Raw genomic sequence first — 21,390 nt, 5'->3', positions numbered from 1 at the left:
CCAATGAACTAATTTTAACCAAAGAATCTAATAACAAGTTCGTTGAAAAGTGATTTCCATGCTGAATTTTATATTATATCATTATGATTTTAATTTTAACATTTCTTTCTCTATATTATAGTAAATTTCAAGAAATCGTTCACATTTTAAATGATGGTGAAATTATTGGACGTTTAATTAATCATGTATCAATATTACTTTCAGCATTTATTCAACAGCCTAATCATCAAGCTAATTATTCATATATTGGGTCATCTAATATTGTTTTATTTCTAACTGTAATAAATAATTTAATTCATACACTATCTGTTCAACCATTTATTCAACAATTAGATTTAAATGATGTCCTACTAGATAGTAATAGAAATAATAGCAATAATAATAATAATGATCATATGAATAATTTTCATAAATATTTATCTTGGATTGATGAAGAGTGGATTTTGAAAAGCTTAACCTATCGCCGAATAGAGGTAAATGTAGGAGTAGTTTTTCTTGCTTTTTTTTTCCTTCATCTTATAAACTCAAGGTTTATATCTTTAATAGTGTCTAATACTAGATTATGGTGTAAATGTAGTATTAGTAAGAATTCGACGTCTAGTAACAATAGCACTTAAAGACTTAAAATTGATGAATTATGGCTAACAGTGGAATTTACGATCAACACTAGGATATATCTGCATCGTGGTGACAAAATAGTATAATCGGATTACATTAATTAATTTGTAAGTGTGATCTGAATAACCAGCTTTGTATGTAGTAAATGATTTGCTAAGTGTAAATAATAAAAATTGTTATTATGCGATATTAAATGTAATCTTTGAAACAATTGACTAACACTTTAGCATCTTTTCTTTTATTTTACCTCGGTAAACAGACAACGACTTTATTCAGTTACCATAGTTTTATGCAGATCTTTAAAAATTCATTTGAACTCTAATTAATTGTTAGTTTTTAAGACGCTTATGTTATCTTCGCTTTTCGAAACTGATGTTTTATTATTTTCTTAGTTAAAATATATGATATTCGACTTCTTTTGGCAATCAATCGATAAGGATATTGTTTTTTAAAAGTAGTAGACATTTTTACTCACTTCATCGTTTAATCAAAACTGTTACAGTTAAATTATCCTTTTTTTTCATCACTTGTTGATAGAGATTAATTAATAATGGTATTTTATACTTTGATCATTTTTTATTCCCATGTACAGGTTCGGGCTCTAGCTTTATCAATTCTTAGTCGTATATGCTTAGTTCCTATTTGGTTACAACGTTTGCTGACGCGCAATATTTCTACAGAAACACGCACACTTCTGTCTGTCCATTCACTTGAATGGTCATCTCCAGGTGCTATTTGGGAGGTGGCTTTCCATTTTCTGATGGATTCATCTGAATCTTGCTGGGTTCGCATAATGGCTGCACAGCTACTTATTAATTTGACAGCTCTGCCTTTAAATCCAAGGGATTCGGTGATGTTTTTCCCTCCAGCGATAAATGAATTTACGTCAGGCTGTTTAGAAAAAACTAATCTATGCGATAAATTTCAGTTTTCACGTATTCCATTCAATTCAGCTACTTTACGAAGTCAAACAACATCAAATAATATTGGATATAATATTCATGATTCTAATGAGCCTTTTGTAGAGTTGCAAGATATTCTCAATTCAGATCAATCTTCTCAACAGCTAAGAGATAACATTACACAGCTTATGGATGTTTTAAAACCATGGACAGATGAATTGTTTACTCCAGAGAACATGATGAGCAGTATAGGTATGTATTTTGTGTTCTGATATGAGTTTACTTGTGTTTTGGTAGATCATCAAATGCAATTCATACCAGTGCGTGTTTCAAAACCACCAAAGAATATTACTATGCCTGTTTACTCAGATCTTAATGCCAATGTAAGTTGAATGTCCTATTCAAATTTGTTTGTGAATTGTCGCATTAAGTCATTGTTTCCGATTTCTTATTTAATCAAAATGAAAGACATGTGATAATCTCTGAATTTAAATTTTACTGTTAACTCACTTTAGGTAAGAACGCTTGATATTTTGTGTTTCAAAGCGAAACTTATTAGATTGTACGTAAACAGATCGACGTTGTTCCTAAGTTCGGTTCATCGACTAAAGCCACTCATGAAATGTGACAGTCTTTTATTTAAATCAGTTTGAATTTAAGTGAAAAAGTCACTTTATGAACTTTTATGCCAGTATAAATCTGTTATCCAATATTATCGGGTTGTAAATGACTTTTAAACTGATGGTAATGTTTTTCAAATACTAGCTTCTTAAGTATCAACCTAATCATTTAATTTATTTAGTTTTTGAAATGACTGATCAATTCGAAGGTAGTCATCGACAATAATGGTTAAGAAGAATATGTTTAATCTACTTTATATGTATATGCCGTAGTTTAACAAAGTCCTAAGTTGCCTAGATTATCTAGTTAGTTATAACTCAGCTTGAATTTGTTTCAATTTAATACTCAATCACTTCACATGTTACCTGATATCAGTTTGTTTACGTGATGAGTCTTTGTAATGGTAACTAGCGTTACATATGAAAGCGTGATAAAAAATCCAAATTAATATCCTTTTAGTATGATTTTGACCATATGCCACTAACTTTTATTTTGTTACTAATTTGGGTTATTCAAAAATTGAAACCCATACTTTTCATTCATATATCTAATTATTTGATTCTATTCTATATGATATTCTTTTGAAGCATCAGTTAAGGAATTTTATTTCTAGCCCCATAAGTCATGAGCTCAATACAGAGTTTCACTTATTGAAGTTTGGGTGATTAGATAATATCACTAACACTAAAGCATACAGTGTTTAAAAGCGGAGTGCAAAAGTTTGTATTTGAAGAATAAAATGCCTTATTATGAACACATTAGCATGTGAAATTAAGAGAATGCACAAGTCACGCAATTAGTATTTTCCCATTTCTAACTTGTTGTATTTTTTCAAAATTAATTTTCAGTTTTACCTCATCGGGTTACCTGCATTACACCAATTATTAGTTTCGAAAGACTTCTTTAACTATCTTTGTCGTTTGGTCATTTCACATTTACCTCAAACAATGTTCAGTTTATCTCAATGGCAACGACTTACCATGCCATCTCAAAGCAATATTGAAAAGGTTGGAAATGAAATATTTTATGAATTACTTGAATTTGTTGTTTTTCTTCCAAATCAATTCACTTTCATTATTTTTTGATTGAGATCATGAACCGATTGATGTTAGACCACCATTGAAAACCTGGAAGCACTGGACGGCCGTTTCGTCCTATTGTGAGACTCCTCAGCAGTGCACATCTACGATCCCGCTAGCGGGATTCGAACTCAGGGCCTTCAGTCTCGCACGCGAACGCTTAACCTACTGGAAAACTGAACCGGCATCCAATCGCTTTAATGTCTAACCCCAACCAATCCACGAGATTGCGCGACCATCTTACATTGTACTGAGGTAGACACCTGTTTGTACCCGACATGGATTGTTAGTTACCATTTTGCTCACCATGTGCTCACTAGTGACTAGCCTCGTGAGAAAATTCTGCGATTTCTGATGAGAAGCCATGACCAGTGTATTATACAGGGAAAAAACTCCAAGAGTATTATAAAAGTATGATAATATGGATCATTCACCAAATTGAGGTATCTGTCCTTTGAATTGTAATCATTCAATTATTTAGTGAACATAATGTATTTTTCTTTGCGGTGTTTTGTTTTAGTAATTCTAAATATAAAACTTTTTTCAACTAATATGCTTGTCCAAGACACAATGTTATTTATGAAGTTTCAAATGATCAAAATATCTAGATCTTGAATTATAAGTATTGAGAATCAATTTATTCATTTTTATTTAAGTTAGAGATACAATAGTTTTAATTGGTGTTTACATATGCATTTTTCTTTTTTTTCAATTTTATTTATATTTTTTTTGTTGAGAAAAATCCAACTGGATAATAATAAATTATATCTCTTGATACATCTGTTTTACTGTATGCTTAGACTTTACCTGGTACTAATTTAACTAATCTGCAATCTTCAACATTGACGAAAACTGCAACAACACTTAATAACATACAGGAGGCGGTTACTTCAACAATAACAACTACAGAAACAACTGGCACAAGTCAATCTGTTAATTTTGCAAATAATGCTATATCTAATACTTCGTCAGCATCGCATATTCCATGCATTTGTACACCTTCCCTTTTGAGTACAGTTATTCACTTGCTCATTAATTTGATGCATCATTTACCCAAATTTATTTTAAGTCAACTGAAACTACATCGTATCAATCCATTATTGATGAATATAATTGACCCAAGTAATTTTCTGTACCATTTTAATTTCATTTTCATTGAATGCTTTTAAATTCAATTTAGACCTCATGACACAGTTGATTTAGCTGCATGTTCGTAGTCTAAGCATTAATAATTTCAATCGTGTTGTAATCAGTTTTTTTGAACCCTGATCAATATGTTTAGACTTGTCTCGAAGTATAAAAACCTAGGGTGTTCCTAATGGATTGATTCCAGACGCTCTCACAAACGAACTATAAAACATGTCCTTAAAATATTTTGAAATTCACTTCACACAATCTAGACATAAGGTTTTTTCGTTACATGAGGAAACTACTCTTCGAACTGAAAGAAAATTTGAACTGAAGTTGTATTCTAACTTTTAACTTCCGAGTTAAAAGTCCTTCGTTGTAGCAACCCAACAGTATTGTGAATAAATTGTTATGTAATTGTAGACGGCCGATTCTTGATATGAATTTTTAAATACTCAACTGAATAAAATTTCAGACGGTTACTGCTACTGATAGTAATGTACTTCATTTAATTTTACTCCCGTCTACTAAGCATTTAATTGGAATTCCAAAATATTCATTTCTCTTTTTACAGATTTGCTACAATGTGCTATACAAGAAAGTACTATTTCCTATTATATTATTAATAACAAAAATATAAACTGCGATCTAAGTAGATCATTCAGTTCAAAAAGCTCATGCAACCAATTAATTCAATGTTATGCCAGTTGTATACATATTTTACGTTGCCAAGCAGCAATGAATGAAGAATGTCGTATGAATCTAATTTCTGACTCTCTTTTTTTAACACGGATAATTATAATTTTAACTATTCCAATAAGTAAGTATACATCTTATTTATTTACTAACTTTATTTATCTAAAATATTAAAAGGTAAACCGTCCTTGTATCAGTCAGTAAATCTGAACACGTTATAAAAACGGGTATTCGTAACCACGTTTATTTAGTGACTGATATATCAATTAATCCCACTCTTAATCCTATAGTTGGTAAACCCTTATTCATGAACTTGGTTTGTCATTTTATTAGTTCTAACATTCTCGAACAGTCGAATTATTAGATTATTTTTGAAAGTAATTGACAAAAAAACATTAGGTCTAGGTTTCGTGCTAGTTAGGGATAACATGTCTGGAAGTTTGAGGAAACTGATGCTCTCTGTTAATCCGAACATGCATAATCCAGCTTAATAGTCCAATATGTTAACGCTTAGCTATTTGGGCTGCAGCCAACCTATTATAGGAGTTGGATATTTACACTGACTGGTCACTAATTCATGTCATATGACCAGTGTTATTTTTATCTAATCCCTAATGTTGACCGAAGTATATAGATCAATTTTCAATGAAGCCACTCGTCTAATTGAATCGGACAGCATCAGTTTCCTCAAGATTACAGGTACAACTTTCAGACGAGTGCTCATTAGCAAAAGCTTAGGTCCACAATATCCAGTCACTTGAATTAGTAAACGTACTGTAACTTGATTGGCGAAATTCGACTCGCATAGAAAGACTAGACGAACTCAGTAATTGACCGGTGTAGTTTGATTTTGTGTTTATTTTTCATTGCATTTAAATCTTAAACTTACATTAATTTCCTCTTTTATTTTGTTAGGCTATATTGATCTTATGGCTCCTTTGTGGCAAGAGATTTTCTCACTTTTAACCTGTTTATTAATTTATTCGGACAATGAAGAAACAAAAGGCTTAAATTTACGCTTAATTCTAAAACCTTTAACTAATGTGCTACCTAACTTCATGGATATTATTCTCACATTTATTGATAGAGCTGAATTAGAAATATCTAAAGAATGTAAATATTGTCATTCTATGAAGTGAGTATGCTTTTCTTCAAAGCTTCGTTTATATCTATTTGTTATTATTTAGGATACAAGCAAAAAAATATTGAAACATAGTCTTATATTGTTTAATATGCTGGGACTTATTAAATATCTAACAGTAACTAAGGTTGTATTATTTAGTATATAGCGCGATTAAATTCTATCATTCAAATTGCTTTTTGCTCACTAGTTTAATTGACTCAATCTCAAATTGTTTCTGTGCTTAATGTTACATGATTAGAGGAAAATTAATGGGAAATTCTAGATTAAGGTAATTGTCATGACAGCGTATCTATGATATCGTGAAAACTAATGTTCCTCGTGAATTTGTCATCTGGTATTAAAAACACAGATCTTAGAAATGATATTACAGGTACAGTGGACCTACTATAGAACTGGTTAGTCCTTGAGTAATATTCATTGTCACGTTTGGCCCTTAGAGCTGATCGAATTCCATCGGCTAAGTTGCAATGTAGCCAGTGTTAATTTCAGCTAAATAAACCCACCTTAAGTTCATAAAGTCTTTTTCATGTATATAGATTAATGTATATTAACTAGACTTACATTCTATTAGACTGAACCTAGCTAATAAGATCCTTGATAGAGACAGTAAGAGGATCTAATTTACTCAACAATAAACTAAAGTTTCATCCATTAAGAATCGTTCACGAAAAGGTAGTAATAATAGTGATAACAACTTTTCACTAGTATCATCAGACAATCACCGTATAAACCATATAATTCTTTTCCTCCTCAAAAAAACTATAGTTTTCCATATAATTTAGTGTTCAAATTGATCTGAAAGTTAGATAGAAAACTGATTGATGTTCAGTGATAAAGTAGATTATTTTATTATTATAGTGAGTCTCCATTCTATACTTAATTGATTAGTCTAATGTAGAACCCGAAAACGCTTTACCAGTGACGCATAAAACACGTGCGAGCAGCCTAGAGTCGTGATTTGGTCTCGCTTCCCGCCTAGCCCAGCCAGTTAAGTCCAGAACACCAATCTCAGCCTCTGCAATATGAATCATTTATTTCAAACATACTCGGTTTATATATCAACCAGACAGACCACAACGTACCATGAAATAGAAAATAACATTTGTACAATATTTGGCCAAAAGTGACTGTGAATGAAGGAGGTAGTGATTAACAGACAGGCCATAACTCAAGACTGGTAAATCGTTTAATAATAGTTCATAGGTCAAAATAAAACTCACAATGAGAGGGACATAAATATGAACAGTTTAGTTACATGACAATTATACGATAAAAATATACTCATAGTATTGGTCCACAAATGGATCCAAAAACTACCATTCATTATTCTTATTGGGATATAACAATAAGTTGTGCAGCAAATCCAGATTTCCCAACTTCGTTTCACAAAACATAGCATTCTGCACTAAATTATGTAGTAAGGTTGGCTGTGCACACTTTTCCTAGGCTTGTATTTGTTTGAGACTATCGCTTACTGTTGTTCGAATATACTAAATTACTGCTATCCAGTATGGAAGATATTTTAAGATTATACAGTTCTTATAACTATCGAATGAAATTAATTAGTGTGTTTTAGATGGTACTATCATACTATTTATCTTTCGTACTCGGTTACATCATTACCATAAATTGTTGTCACCTAATAATATGCTTGTTGTGTTTATTTGTTCATAATTATAGATTCTGTGTTCACGCTCGTGTAGCATTACAATTGTTGGTGGTTATTATGTCACATCAACGTCCTGTTTCTTTGAATCCTGTACTTAATCGTCTAGAGAAAGAATACACGCTGGATACGATTAAATCAAAACATCCAAGTTCTGATAAATCATTGAATGATATTATTTATCTCACTAGACGTTTAGTTCAGTTATCGAATTCCAGTCTTTGTTTTTCACAGGATGGAACATCACCTAGATTATCAAGTCATAACTCAATAACAGTTATAATTAACTATAGAAAAGCTATTGATAATGCCTTACGTACTCTAATTGGAATCTGTCATGCAATCAAAATAACTGCTCTTGAAGGTAATCCGATATAAGTTTACTTGGTTACTAATTTGTTTAATGAGACGTTCTTCATTATTTCCACATATTTATGTAACACTGTTTTGGTTTAATATAAGAACTATGATCGGCTATTGTTTGCGTTTGTAATGTTACTGTTTATGGGTCACTGATAGCATTTCCTACAATTGTAAACATTACTCTATTATTTCTTTCATTAATTTTGACTGTATACTTATTGGCAATCAAATAAACTTTGTAATTCATATTCTTCCCTAAACTGATACTGATATCGTTTATAGAGCCAACGTATTGGAAATATTTTTATTTTTCGACTTCTTTCACCTAATTATATCTACTTCCGTTCGATTACAGTTGTATTGTTCGACCGTCAGTCGATGTTAAACTCTGTCGATCGAAAAAGTATGTAACAATTTTTATTTTCGTTCCCTCACTTGGAGTTTTCCAAATTGATGTCAACTTGAAAACTCACTCATCAACTTGCAGTGCGTAGGTGACATGGTTCTATCTGATGAAGATAAGTTAATAACTGCGAATCCTTTAAACATGAGAACTATCATTGAAAAAATACGTGTTATACATATCTTCCCTTTCAATTAGAGGACATTTCTTGACTAGTTTTTGTTAGTAGATGAAGTGGCAATATAAGTGTTCTAGTGTTTGAACTAATCAACCATTTCATCTATTCTGTACTCCTTACTCTAGTGTGTTAGCAACTGATAAAATCATAATTTAAATGTGAAATCCCTGATTGCTGTTTGTCAAGCCTTTTCACTCGTGGTACAAATGAGGCATTCTTTTTTCTATCAAGGGTTGAATATAGTACATAGCTATATGCTTTATATTATATTGCTTCTCTGAAAAATGAATTTGAATGGCCTAAGATATTTACAAACTGAAAATATCTTGTCATGGATAACTGTGAGGCATTGGTAGTGTGTGGTGGATCCTCTGAGTGAGTTATTCTGTGGTTGTGCGCGAGGTACTAGTTACAGGTGATAACTCAGTTGATAAGGCTATGAGCTTCCAATCCCTTAGGTAGTTTGGACGTATATATATGTTGAGGAGAGGGATTTAGCATTTTTACTTTCAGCAGAGTTGGACGCAAAGATTCAAACAACCACCGAAAATTCATGTCTTACTTCTTTGTCAATCATTTTGTTCATCACTATATTTCATAACAATTCATGAATAACGATACCTTTGTTTACTCAATCCACTATCATCGACACATTTTTATGATGATATATGTAATTTGATTTCATATCAAATACTGTGCTATTGTGTGTGTTTGTTTGTTTGTGATATATAATGCCAGTTTGTTTCGTTTCTGTTCAATTTAGATGGCTTTCTAGAAGAGTCGATTGCTAAATTGCAACTTCTTCGAGCAAAAATGGAACTATGTTGTACTAATATTCATGTAAATTCAGAATCTGACAGATCAGCTTCTTGTGATTCGAAGCAATCTTTATCAAGTAGAGTATCTGTAGATCGAAAAGCTGAGCGTCGACATCAAACAGTATCTGCATGGCTAAAACTTTCGGATGAAATGATCGCAAATTTAGAAATATTACATAATCTTGTTTACATGTGTCCGGAGGCTAGAATGCGTGCTATAGAATCAGGAATTATTCAAGTAAGATCAATGTTTGTACTCCCTTACGAAATTTTCATTCGAATTAAAATTATCTCAAGATTTTAGAGTTTATATTTTAAATGAACCATAAATTTCTTCGCGAATTAATATTTTCACTTCATTAAAGCTAGTCTATGATTTATTGATTTCGTTTTTTGCCTTAATAACCGAAATAATTCGAAACTCATAGTTGTAACGTATCTACACGACTGCCACTTATTTACGTTAATCCACTCATACAACTAAGTTGCAAGTACTCGTAATAGAAAAGCGATTGTTTAAGTAAAATGAATCATATATCAGTAAATAACTGACTGTCACACCTCAGTGATAAACCATGCAATAATAAGAATACCTTTATTCACTCCCATTCGTTGGAGTTAAGAATTCTATGCACGAATTCTTATCATATATACATTTAGCTTATTAATGCTCAAAAAATATGTATAACAGTATTCAACATGACGTATAAGAATTATATTTGTAATTATCTCAGCGATTGAAACTAAAGTAATTCTAACGTTTCATTCAGCAGTCTTGTCTGAAATTCTTCAGGTCATTCATGATAGAAATAAAAAATATTAATGAATGTTTAATAAACAAATCTGCACTACAAGTTTATTCAAAGATATTCGAAGGTTTATTTTGTTGTGTAGGGAAACGTAAGTCACTAACATGTGAATGATGTAACAAGTTTACAATACGAAGAAAAATGAATGTGTATATATTGATATTATTAATAATTATAATTCAGTGAATTAATTCAGTCTCTGTTTACTAGCAAACACATTAATCATTTTGTTTATTAAAAATGTTAATACAATGAAAAAACCTTGAACGTCAAAGTGTATTCAAAACGAGACACATCAAATGCATAGTTATGACGTTAAAACATCAAAATTACTTTTTTTGTTAAAATAAAGCCACTTGTGATATAAACAGGATGAATCAAAATAAGGTGTAAATTACTTGTTAATAGGTAGTTGCCAAGATGTGGCTTATTGAGTTATATCTTTTCTATTTAATGTGTTCTGATTATTCCATATATACAGCACTTCTGCTGTCAACCTTTTTTCTGCGCTGCCCAAAATCTTGTTGAAGTATTTTGATCTCAAGTTTGTCTTATATCATATTTCTGATGGGAACATGGTACAGGCATTATTTGTGTTTCATCAACTTCACATTCAGTTATCTAGACGTTTCGGTAATTAACTTTGCATTACTTTTGACGACTTTTTTTATAAAGGCTCATGAATACATGCGATGAATATAATTAGTCAGTTAAAACGGATCTTAACCAGTAACATTTATTTAAATATTTACACAATTAGATCGCTTCAACATATCATGAGGTTTTTGCTGTACATGTCTGATGTTAAATCGTCAGCAACATATAATTTTGAATAATGGTTGCGATCGAATTGAAATAACTTTATTAATTTACTCATTACGAGGAAACATCCGTTAAATTCATGGAATTATTTTTTAACGGTGATATTGGCAGCCATAAGAATGACTATTTGTATCTCTACATTGACAGTTTGAATGTTAGTAGTTTTGATTGACTATATAATTTTTCGTTTATTATTTTAAATATTGTTTGATTCTTTGAGGGTTTTTAAAAAATATTTTCCATCAACTAGATTCATTGTGTTTAGTAAAATCTTAGTCATTCACCCAGTCAAAATTAACGTAGAAACTTGCATATATATGCGCTTGCTAAAGTAACTATACCACAGCAAAACGAAATGAAATTAACAAGGTGAATAATAAAGGAGTCGGAATAATATATTAGCAACGATAAGAAGAAGAACTGGGCACTGAAAATATAGTTCGCAAAAGATAGAATTAAAGAGTATTTATAAAGAAATATTGGAGCTCAGGATCTAGATTAAGATAAAGACTGGATGAATCTTCTCCATTGTGACTGATTTCGAGCCATATCACCTAACATCTTCTAACAATGGTCGCGTTTATCATACAGACCCTAATCAGGAAGTCTGAATCGACCAATGTAGCTCAGCCCACCATTCAGTATCTTTGTCATCTGATGAAACGTCTTATCTTGACCGCCTTTTGCTTTTCTCAACTTCCTCTTACACCACTTAACATTGGACGTCGAGTTAGATGGTGGTTTGTAAAATCTCTCCAGTCTTTAAATATCGAATCGATGTAACTAGAGTTTTCCCGGCTTTTCAACTTTCACATCTTCCTTGTTCACGTTTTGTGCACATTCAAATGTTAGTATACCTTTCCAGTTTTACTTTGTATTGAATTAGTCTACAAATAGTGTTAATTCACCATGTCGTTCACAAATGGTTCATATAGAATCCAGTGCACGAACGCATTTGTTATTATCTGTCTTACAGGTGATTATATGTATTTGGCCTTTGGCTTTGCAAGATTTACGAATCCTACGTACAATACTTGGTCTACTTACTAATTTAACAGCTGACTGTCCACGAGCTTCTTCAGTTTTGGTTAATCCTCCAAGTACAATTAAAGTTAATCCATACATAATTTCTCAATCGAATCAGACTGCAGGCTCAAGTAACATTCAAGGGGACATATCTAAAACAGACGGTATAGCAGTGAATTTGATCATTTAATGAGTTGAATATATGACATTTCATTTCTTTATTTCTAAATAAATTTTGATACATTTTTATGGATTCATCTTTTAAGCACTTTGATCTTGTGTTCAAATGTAGTTTGTACACTAATCTAATTTCCGTTGTTTACAAAGAAGGGTCATAGGATTGTAACCTAAAGCTTTTCATAGACCATATGGTGATGTGCAAATATGAAAACAATAGTTTATCAAGAAATAGTAATGTATTGTTGAGGTATTCAATGTTAAAACAACTTATTCTAGATTTCTCATCAAATATGATAACACTAATACAATCTTCAGTGAATATCTTTATTTACCACTGAATTTTTTTTCTTTCTATCACCGTCATTTTATCTTTTTCCGGAGGGAGACTAAAGTGAATAGCTTTTTACTCAGTTTACCTAACATCTCTCTCAGCTATATTGACTAATGCTGATTACTGATTTGAAATCACATGAAATAAAATTGCCCTTTTTTCTAAAACTATATCGCATTCCAATTTTATTCGAAACATACTTGAGGTGAATAAAATGTATCCAAACGGCTTTGGCTTCAAATAATGAAGTTGTACAGTATAAATGGCTTAATATTTTCTGCCCATTGACATTGATCATAAGTATGTTTTTTTCTTAAATGAATTGTTTGGAAAGGAATGACGAAGAGAATAGACTTGTTCGATTTTGAATGAATTGAGAGTACAATTTATTATCGTACATGCGTTTAATGTATGTCTAGTATAAATACTCTGAGATTTGTGTATTACAGCTGTAATACACGTAAGTAACTAATATGTTATCGCATAACCTCTTTCCTTGTCCCTTATTGTTTAATCGTCAAATAACCGATGGATTGTTTGTGACGAGAATTGACATTTGTTACTGAGTTTAACTCTTTTAATATGAGTTATTTCTAACATCAGCTAGTTATTATTCATTGTTAAACTATTCATTATTAAAATATATATTCATATATAAATATTCTGGGAAAATCAAGATAGTCTATGACTTGAATCGAACTCGGATGTATTATTCTAGTGAATATGACAAATGAAAATATCAAATTCGAAATTACAAGGATGATAGATGTCACTTACATTTACTTTGAATAAAATGATGCATATTTAATCTTTATTTCTAGATGTATTATTTAAAGTCTTATGAAACAGTTGTCATATTGATTTTAAAAGCTTCTGCAAAAGCCTGAAAGTGGCCAAGAGTATTTCTAGCCAATTAGTGTTTTAAAATGATTTCTTAGATAATTCTATAAACTCATCATAATTTTCTTTAATCTAACTCATCTAGTCTTGAATTCATTATAAATTTCAATATCTTCCCTGTATGATTATGGAATTACAAGTTCACTGTAAACCTGATGAAATACTCAATGATTAGAGAAAACGAAACTCTTTTGGGAATAAATCATCCTTCATATTTTCTCATTTCGTTTTTATTTGTGATTTAGTTGCCAAAGGTTTTAGAAATGTAGGACTTGGCTAAAAAAATTCAATATATCAACCGTTCACTATTATATAAAATTCAAGTCATTCATTAAATCACACAATTAAGTTATTCCTTTTACGATTCAAAACTACTCATCATTTTGATATATCATTAATCGAAATTAGATTTAGTACAGTTATCAATCCTCAATTTGAATAAAATTTGCCAAAATGTTATCTCTTTAATGCTAATTTTATGATATACTTAATGATGTTTTCTTTGAACCTTTTTTTTACTCTGCATAACATATGTGCACAAAAAAAGAAGCTTCCATTATACTATTCAATGCATCGAATTCCTTGACAATAAATAGTTCTTTTATCCAATCATTATGTAATTTAATTCCAACTTACAATCAATTCATATTAACCGAATCAAATAAAAAATGTAATACAAACACATCAGGAAACATTAACAAAGCATACCAATTTAATTGTTGCACCAATATAATAGGTAATAAACAAAGTACAAGTACACATCAAGAAGATATATATAAGTTAATCTTTCAATTATTAGCTAATATGGTATGGGCACCAGAGACAAAATCCTTCTTATTAAAAGTAAGTTTTTACTTATATTTCATACTGGATTTTTCATGTTTACATTTTTATTAGTTATTCATATTACGCAAAGATATTATAGCATATAGGTAACTTGTTTTATAATATATAGGGCATAGCTTTAAAACAACGATGAATCTTTTTTTGTTATATATTTATAAATATTTAAGACCTTAAAATTATTAGTTAAAATACCAATCGATCTACTTTAAATCATAATATTTATTAAGTTAAAAACAAATCGCTGTAGGACGCTACTTATCAGGAGCCTGAAAGCTACTGTTCTTTGAATGTGTTTGCTTAATTTATTACATTTTTTGTTTTACTGATTGTTAAGTTTGTTTACGTTCTCTGTCCTTACTCCTTTCCCGTCGACTCTTTTTCTTTATTGTTTTATACTACTTATTACTGTTCAGTAAATAGTTATGTTCTTAGCAATTTCTACGCGTTTTTTTCGTGTGATATTCTAAAATATATACATCTATTATGTTTGTCATTAGAATTACGTTCTTTCAATCCCTGTAGCGGTTATTCACGGCTTTATGTAGTTACTTTATCTTTGTTTAAACGCAGTAATTTCCATATTTTTTTATTGAGATCATGAACCGATTGATGTTAGACCACCATTGAAAACCTGGGAAGCACTGGACCGCCGTTTCGTCCTATTGGACGAATGCTGGTCTTACATCAATCGGTTCATGATCTCAGTTAAAAACGTTACAATCTCCACAACACCTAAACTGATTTCAATATTTGTTTGATCTTGGTTCCGTTCTTGCTTGTTGAAAAACTGTTATCTACATTAGACACAGCTATCAGCTGTCACTCGCACTATCGTATGTCATTATTATTCTTTATGTTACAACTGCAGGAATCCCGTTTTCTTTCATATTTAAAGACATGCTAAGCGCCACAGGCACCCCACAAAATGAGATTTGTAACTAATTTATGTATATTACTCAATAAAGAAACGCTTTTTAGATAAATCGCTGTTTTACGAACTTCGATTTCGCGTGTATCTCAGCCATATAATTAGACTCTTTGATAGATTCAAAACTAATATTTGGTAATGCTTTAATTGCGGTGCATGCTACTTATGCTGACAGACTTAGCTAGTATGTAGCGTCAATCGGAAGTGGAATGCCTGCTAGCAAAAAATTAAATTGAAGAGAATAGGAAGAGAAATACCGAGCAATTGTACTAACAACAGAATTGAAAGAATCATAAAACACGTACAGGATAACTGAAATAAGGTGTGAAAATCATGCATTTAATGTATGGTTTTCACAATTCTGTAATTTCGCATTAAAAAATAAACTGATTTTCCCCAGTTGAGTTCTCGTTCACTACATAGTTATCCGCACCGCTGACACCAGATGACAATACCAATATATTGAATTTAAAGTGAAAATGCTAAATCTGTGAAATTGGATTTCGATTCAGTAGTCTAAAAGTATTGTAGTTGCTTTAAGACTTGTAATTCATAGTTTCGATATAGTAGAAGAATATTTGCTCAATGTCTTGACAATTTTGTTTGACTTTTTTGGATCTTGATGCTTAATCGTAAGTGTCTCATCAACATTCTGCACGACGTCGCCATTATTTGTTGCTTTCGTACAACACACTTTTGAAATCGGTGTATAACAAATAAAAATAAAATTATTGCTTCGTTTATGAGTTTTGACTTTTTACACCGAAAGAAGATGAAACTATCACAATCAATATGATTGAACCTCACTAGTTGTTTTCGATAATATGTGTATTATTTTAGGTTTAAATGTAATTGAATAATTACAAATGCAGCTTCGTGAAAAAATAGTCCTGTTTGAATAAGTTCAAAAACGTCTAGATTTTAAACAAAACAATTATTAACTGATACAGGTACGTAAGTCTCTTCCACAGACTTGTTGTAAACAATTTGCCAAATGATGGAAGATTCTGTAGTTTATCTTTAGAAACTACAAAAATACCACATCAAAAAGGCTTCATTTTAATACGCTATGATAAAAGGTAGGTCAAGTAAGCTAAGATATATTGATTATCATTTTGTTAACACCAGACAGAAATTCAAGTTCGACATTTATAAATGTTTGAACTTTATTCCTTCTTAGTATTATTAAGATATGTTGATTGAAGAGAAAACATTATCGCTCATAATTCAGTCAATATTAAACAATTATTACTATTTTGAAATGGTTTCAGCTGGAAAGTAGTTGAGCAGGTATTTCGTTTCGGTTTTGGACCTACCACTCAGTACCTACAATCATAAAAGGTACCTTGAACCATGATCTCTTTGGACTATCAACCAATTAACTTGTCACTATTTTGATTTTGCTATTCATGATGCATTTATTCTTTATTTTTAGTCTAAAATCCTTAATCACATATCAGAATTGAACCCACGTACACTGATCAAAAGTCGTCGTGGACATTTTATACTCACCCTTTGGCTACAATTGATCCTTAATATATCATTCACTAAAGATGGACAACATATACTATTTAATCAACCGAGTAAGCGAATTTGTTATTATCTTTCTTATATATGACGTGGCATTTTAGAAGTGAAATTTTAAACTATCTTTTTACTGTAAATCTGATGTTTCCGATGTTCCAATACCATTTCCCATTATTCTGTGGGACATAACATGTTTCATGTTCCTCAAATAGTGTAGTTAACTTTTTTTTATTGTATACATTCAAAAGATAATAATGTACTCATCACTTTTACATATGATATTACAGACCCGATTAAAAATCATAAGTAAACTAAACCAATACTTATTTATTACAATTAGATGAGTTTTTGCAGTTATTGTTGGACAATAATTAGCAGCTTACATTTCCTGTTACTATTTGTTATGATAACAAAATAACGACTAATTTGTAAATGCTTAATTATTATTTTTCTTCAATGTTTCACCGATCATCCAGAAGCATGTGTTTTACAATAATTTTGATTTGTTCATATTGCCTCTTGACGTGGTTATAATTCAAACCCAAAATATAAATGATCTGATTATCGGATTACATAAGCTATGGTAAGATTTCATTTGTCAAACTGGTACCAATAATTAATTTATCTGTCGAACGTGGAATGATTGTACGTACCAATACCAAGTAAAGTTGGACTTAATAATTTTAAATAAATTGAGCATTAGATAGAAAGTTAGTAATAAGACGATATATTTGTGACATCTTAATGAGTAGAAATTTGAATTTCTGACGTCTCGTGACAGTGTAAAACACTTCCATCATGATTGTAAAATGATTGATTTGATTGGATTGGTAAAATCAACATTATGGAGTTTTAGTGGCCCGTGGATCTGACTCCAATTAGATCGTAATGATGTTTGTTATCACTTATCCTCGTATACAATCATCGACTTGAATCGCGTTAGTCAATAACGGAATTTAGATAATTCAATTGACAAGAATGGACTTTGAATACATATATTTTGTATGTAAAGTGAATGTAATAGAACAAAGCAAAATGACGAGCAGGGGAGATGGCTGGTAAGCCAACTCATTTTTAGCCAGGCGTTGCTCAATATTTATAGGCAGACAAAATAAACTACAGACATGTGATGAGACATGGGATATGAAGTGTACACGCATATGCGCTCATTTAAAAACAGTCAAGACTGATAAGCGAATAATTGACAAGGTCAAAATATGACTCAAGTAGAATGAATAGATTAGGCTGTCTGAAAGTTAGAATAAAGCATATGTGCTTAACAAATAACTGACACTACAGAGTACAATAGTGCTTAATAATTTTATTTAAATCGGTAAGTTTTGTATGAATGATAACAGTAATGTCTCGCACTTATTTTTTTTTGTTTAAAACATTTACATTTCTTTCAGATTTACCCACAATTTTGATCAATTGTATAAATCATTGTAAACCTGATAATCGTGAAACAGCTTTAGTAATCTTGCGGAATTTATGCACACACAGTATTTTGAAATCGAAATTATTAACTGCAAGTTAGTCTTCGTTTGATATATATATATATATATATATATATATATATATATATATATATATATATATCCTGTTTTTTTACATGTTGTACTTCTAAGAAAACTAACTCATCCACAATACAGAGCTTTGTTTCATACAGGCACTGATGATATTATTCAGAACAACAATAGTGGGTGATTTTGAGCGTTGGTCAAAACGGCTGTAATTATTTTTCAGTTGCCTACATTGTGAATGATTTTTTCTGAGGAACTTGGGAAGGGGTCTGTATTAGTAATGTTCGTAGTGAGCTGAAAGCGTGAGTGCAGAAGCCATGAAGTAACTGCTTTAAGACGACCACACACAACTTTAGCGAGAAGTTTTGGATGTGTTTGTTCTACACTATAAAGAAAGTCTGTGGGGTTAAATAGTTTCACATTTTTAGGGTCAACCTTTTATAACTCCTTCCTTTCATTGTGAGGAGACGTTATTGCTGTAAATGGTCTTTATCTGAAACATTTGTTGCCGAACCCAATTTTAATCAGTTGCACGACGTTACTCTCGGACTTAAAGTTCCTGCTTATAGTTTTATCATTTTGCATCAAACCTCTCTTGCATGGTAGTACCTAAAGGAAAAATTAATATAGCTAATATAGCTCGATCGAGTTATTAAGATAGCCAACCCCCGATCAATCCATCAAGGCTAGCAGTTATGGTCGAGAGAACGAATATTTAAGTAGAGATTATCTCGAACTATTTGGAGATACTGTAGTTAAATTCTAACCCTTTGGTTATGTGTAATATCTTTACTTCTCACTTTCTTGAAATGATTTTCATTTACTAAATATCAGATCTTAACGGTATCTTAAGTGAATTGCTTCGAATAGTTCCTTGTGTATCTGTCGTTGATAGTTTTCTCCACTACTCCATATCACTTCTTCCATGTTATATGCATATCTAACATATATCTACCAGTTATTTAAAGTGATTTACACCCATTTCGTGTGATTTTTTTTATGAGATAAGTCTCATTTTGATTCGTTTCGAATTCTCTAAATGGTTGTCTTAAAAATCTATATAACTCGATAAATAAAGTACAGATGACTTTGAAATCAAATGCTAATATTTATTGGACCAGTGTGATATCGGAGTATCTATTTATTTTATGTATTCACAGTCATCATATATTTTCTAAAATAATCGCGATTGCTACGTGTTTATACATTTTTATTCAGACTTTAACGTTATCAATTGTTTTCGTGATATATTATTGGATTCTCATTTGGACACGAATTCATTGTATTCTATTAGAGTTGTACTTAGTGCTATTGAAGCTGCGATTCATAACAGTAAAAAAGTGAGTTCCATTTCATTGTTTTAGTTCTCACTTTAATACGCTACATTGACAATTAAGTTCAAACTGCGTACAAGTTTCAGAAACTCGGGCGGTCGTAACTCTCCTCTCTCGTCGATCCATTATCGAAACGCTAATAGTTTTTTCATCGCTTTCTGTCTGGTGTGTGTATATTACCTACTAAAAATCCGAACTCTAATTTCCATACAGTAGTTGCCAATTATTTACATTATTACCTATACAAATTAAGAATTCATTCGTTTTAGAAAAATATTGAACGTTTCGTTATTTACTTTTCTAAATATTGGAATGTGATACACTCAAAGCATCTTTAGTAAATTTATTAGACTTGTTATGAAGTTTGTCAAACTATTATTTATACTTATATTGCATTAACGAACTTTTACTAGTGTACTTGTATAGTGGTGACTCAGTAATTAAGGTGTTCACCTCCCAACCATCAGGTTACAAGCCTGAACCCAGCCACCTCCTGCTACCTAATTCGAATAAGGTAAGTTTTTCCTGACGTGTTTTTATTAGAGTATAAACCATTTCACCGCTGATCAAAACTAACTTCAAACAACTAGTAGTATTGATTAACTTACCAAAAATTGACAGCTTATAAAGGTGCCAAATGGAAATCAGCTGGACTTGAAAGTTAAACACATCATAAACTAAGACAAATGTTTGTATATTAATTCACCATACTACACTTTCACATCGGCGACATGAAAATAAACCCGCAAGACTAAAAGGAAGGAAATGAAAATGATAGCTACAGATAGTCATTGCAACTGGGAATAACTTGTAGTGTTTGGTACCGGAAATCACTGCGATCTCCACCACCAACAATAGAATACGAAAATTGATTGCAGACAAAGATCTGTTTCACTCTACAAAATGTATGTCAAATAAATCCTCGTCTAAAATCTCTATGTTCTTATTTGGGTCATGCGATTCACAGGTTCAAATAATCAGTCCCAGTTATCCACCGTTACAGCAACTGTTAACGTGTTTTGGTGAATGAAATAGATTTTCATCTTCAATCGGTTTCGATGTTCTTATATGAATCATAGAAACTGGAGTGCTTTCCAGTATTAATTATTACAAGTTTCTCTCAGTTGTAACAGTAATACGATACTTTTGGGGGGTATTTTCTTGTATACATTGATCTTAATTGTCATATAGAAATTTTATAATATATATATATATATATATATATATATATATATATATATATATATATATATATACCTTTATCTTATAGATTCGTGTATTTATGAAATCTAATTCCTGTTTACGCCATTTGACAAATTTTTGGGAATCATATCAAGTCAGAAATGAATTTTTATCAGTTTTTCCAAGAGTTAAGTCCTTAATAATAAAATTACAAGGATAACTATTCACCTTTTTTAGATCATAATTACCTGTGAAAAATAGTTAGAATGTGTATATTACTATAACCGGAACATTGGATAAAATGTGAAATCTGTTTTTTATTTATTCATTGTATAAAACTTCCTAAAATAAACATTCATAGTTAAT

At 31.0% G+C, this 21,390-nt stretch overlaps 1 protein-coding gene across 1 annotated transcript in view; it reads left to right on the top strand.

Annotated features, from left to right (window-relative positions):
- The window catches only part of MS3_00005128 (uncharacterized protein), a 51,168-nt gene extending 29,801 nt beyond the window's left edge, over positions 1-21,367 (top strand). Inside the window, exons 22-36 of the mRNA XM_051213160.1 lie at positions 122-473; positions 1,211-1,772; positions 1,818-1,903; positions 2,990-3,148; positions 4,021-4,342; positions 4,923-5,168; positions 5,960-6,179; positions 7,869-8,218; positions 9,562-9,854; positions 12,224-12,437; positions 14,232-14,527; positions 16,894-17,041; positions 18,395-18,517; positions 19,727-19,848; positions 21,113-21,367. Of these exons, the coding sequence (XP_051069107.1) occupies positions 122-473; positions 1,211-1,772; positions 1,818-1,903; positions 2,990-3,148; positions 4,021-4,342; positions 4,923-5,168; positions 5,960-6,179; positions 7,869-8,218; positions 9,562-9,854; positions 12,224-12,437; positions 14,232-14,527; positions 16,894-17,041; positions 18,395-18,517; positions 19,727-19,848; positions 21,113-21,244 (3,625 nt within the window). The 3' untranslated portion in view covers positions 21,245-21,367. The remainder of the gene's footprint in view (positions 1-121; positions 474-1,210; positions 1,773-1,817; positions 1,904-2,989; positions 3,149-4,020; positions 4,343-4,922; positions 5,169-5,959; positions 6,180-7,868; positions 8,219-9,561; positions 9,855-12,223; positions 12,438-14,231; positions 14,528-16,893; positions 17,042-18,394; positions 18,518-19,726; positions 19,849-21,112) is intronic.
- The last annotated feature ends 23 nt before the right edge of the window (positions 21,368-21,390 follow it).

Source organism: Schistosoma haematobium, chromosome 3 (genome assembly GCF_000699445.3).
Source record: "Schistosoma haematobium chromosome 3, whole genome shotgun sequence".
Classification (NCBI taxonomy): Eukaryota; Metazoa; Platyhelminthes; class Trematoda; order Strigeidida; family Schistosomatidae; genus Schistosoma; species Schistosoma haematobium.
The sequence above is the reverse complement of the archived record's forward strand: the minus strand, read 5'-3'. Positions and strand labels throughout refer to the sequence as shown.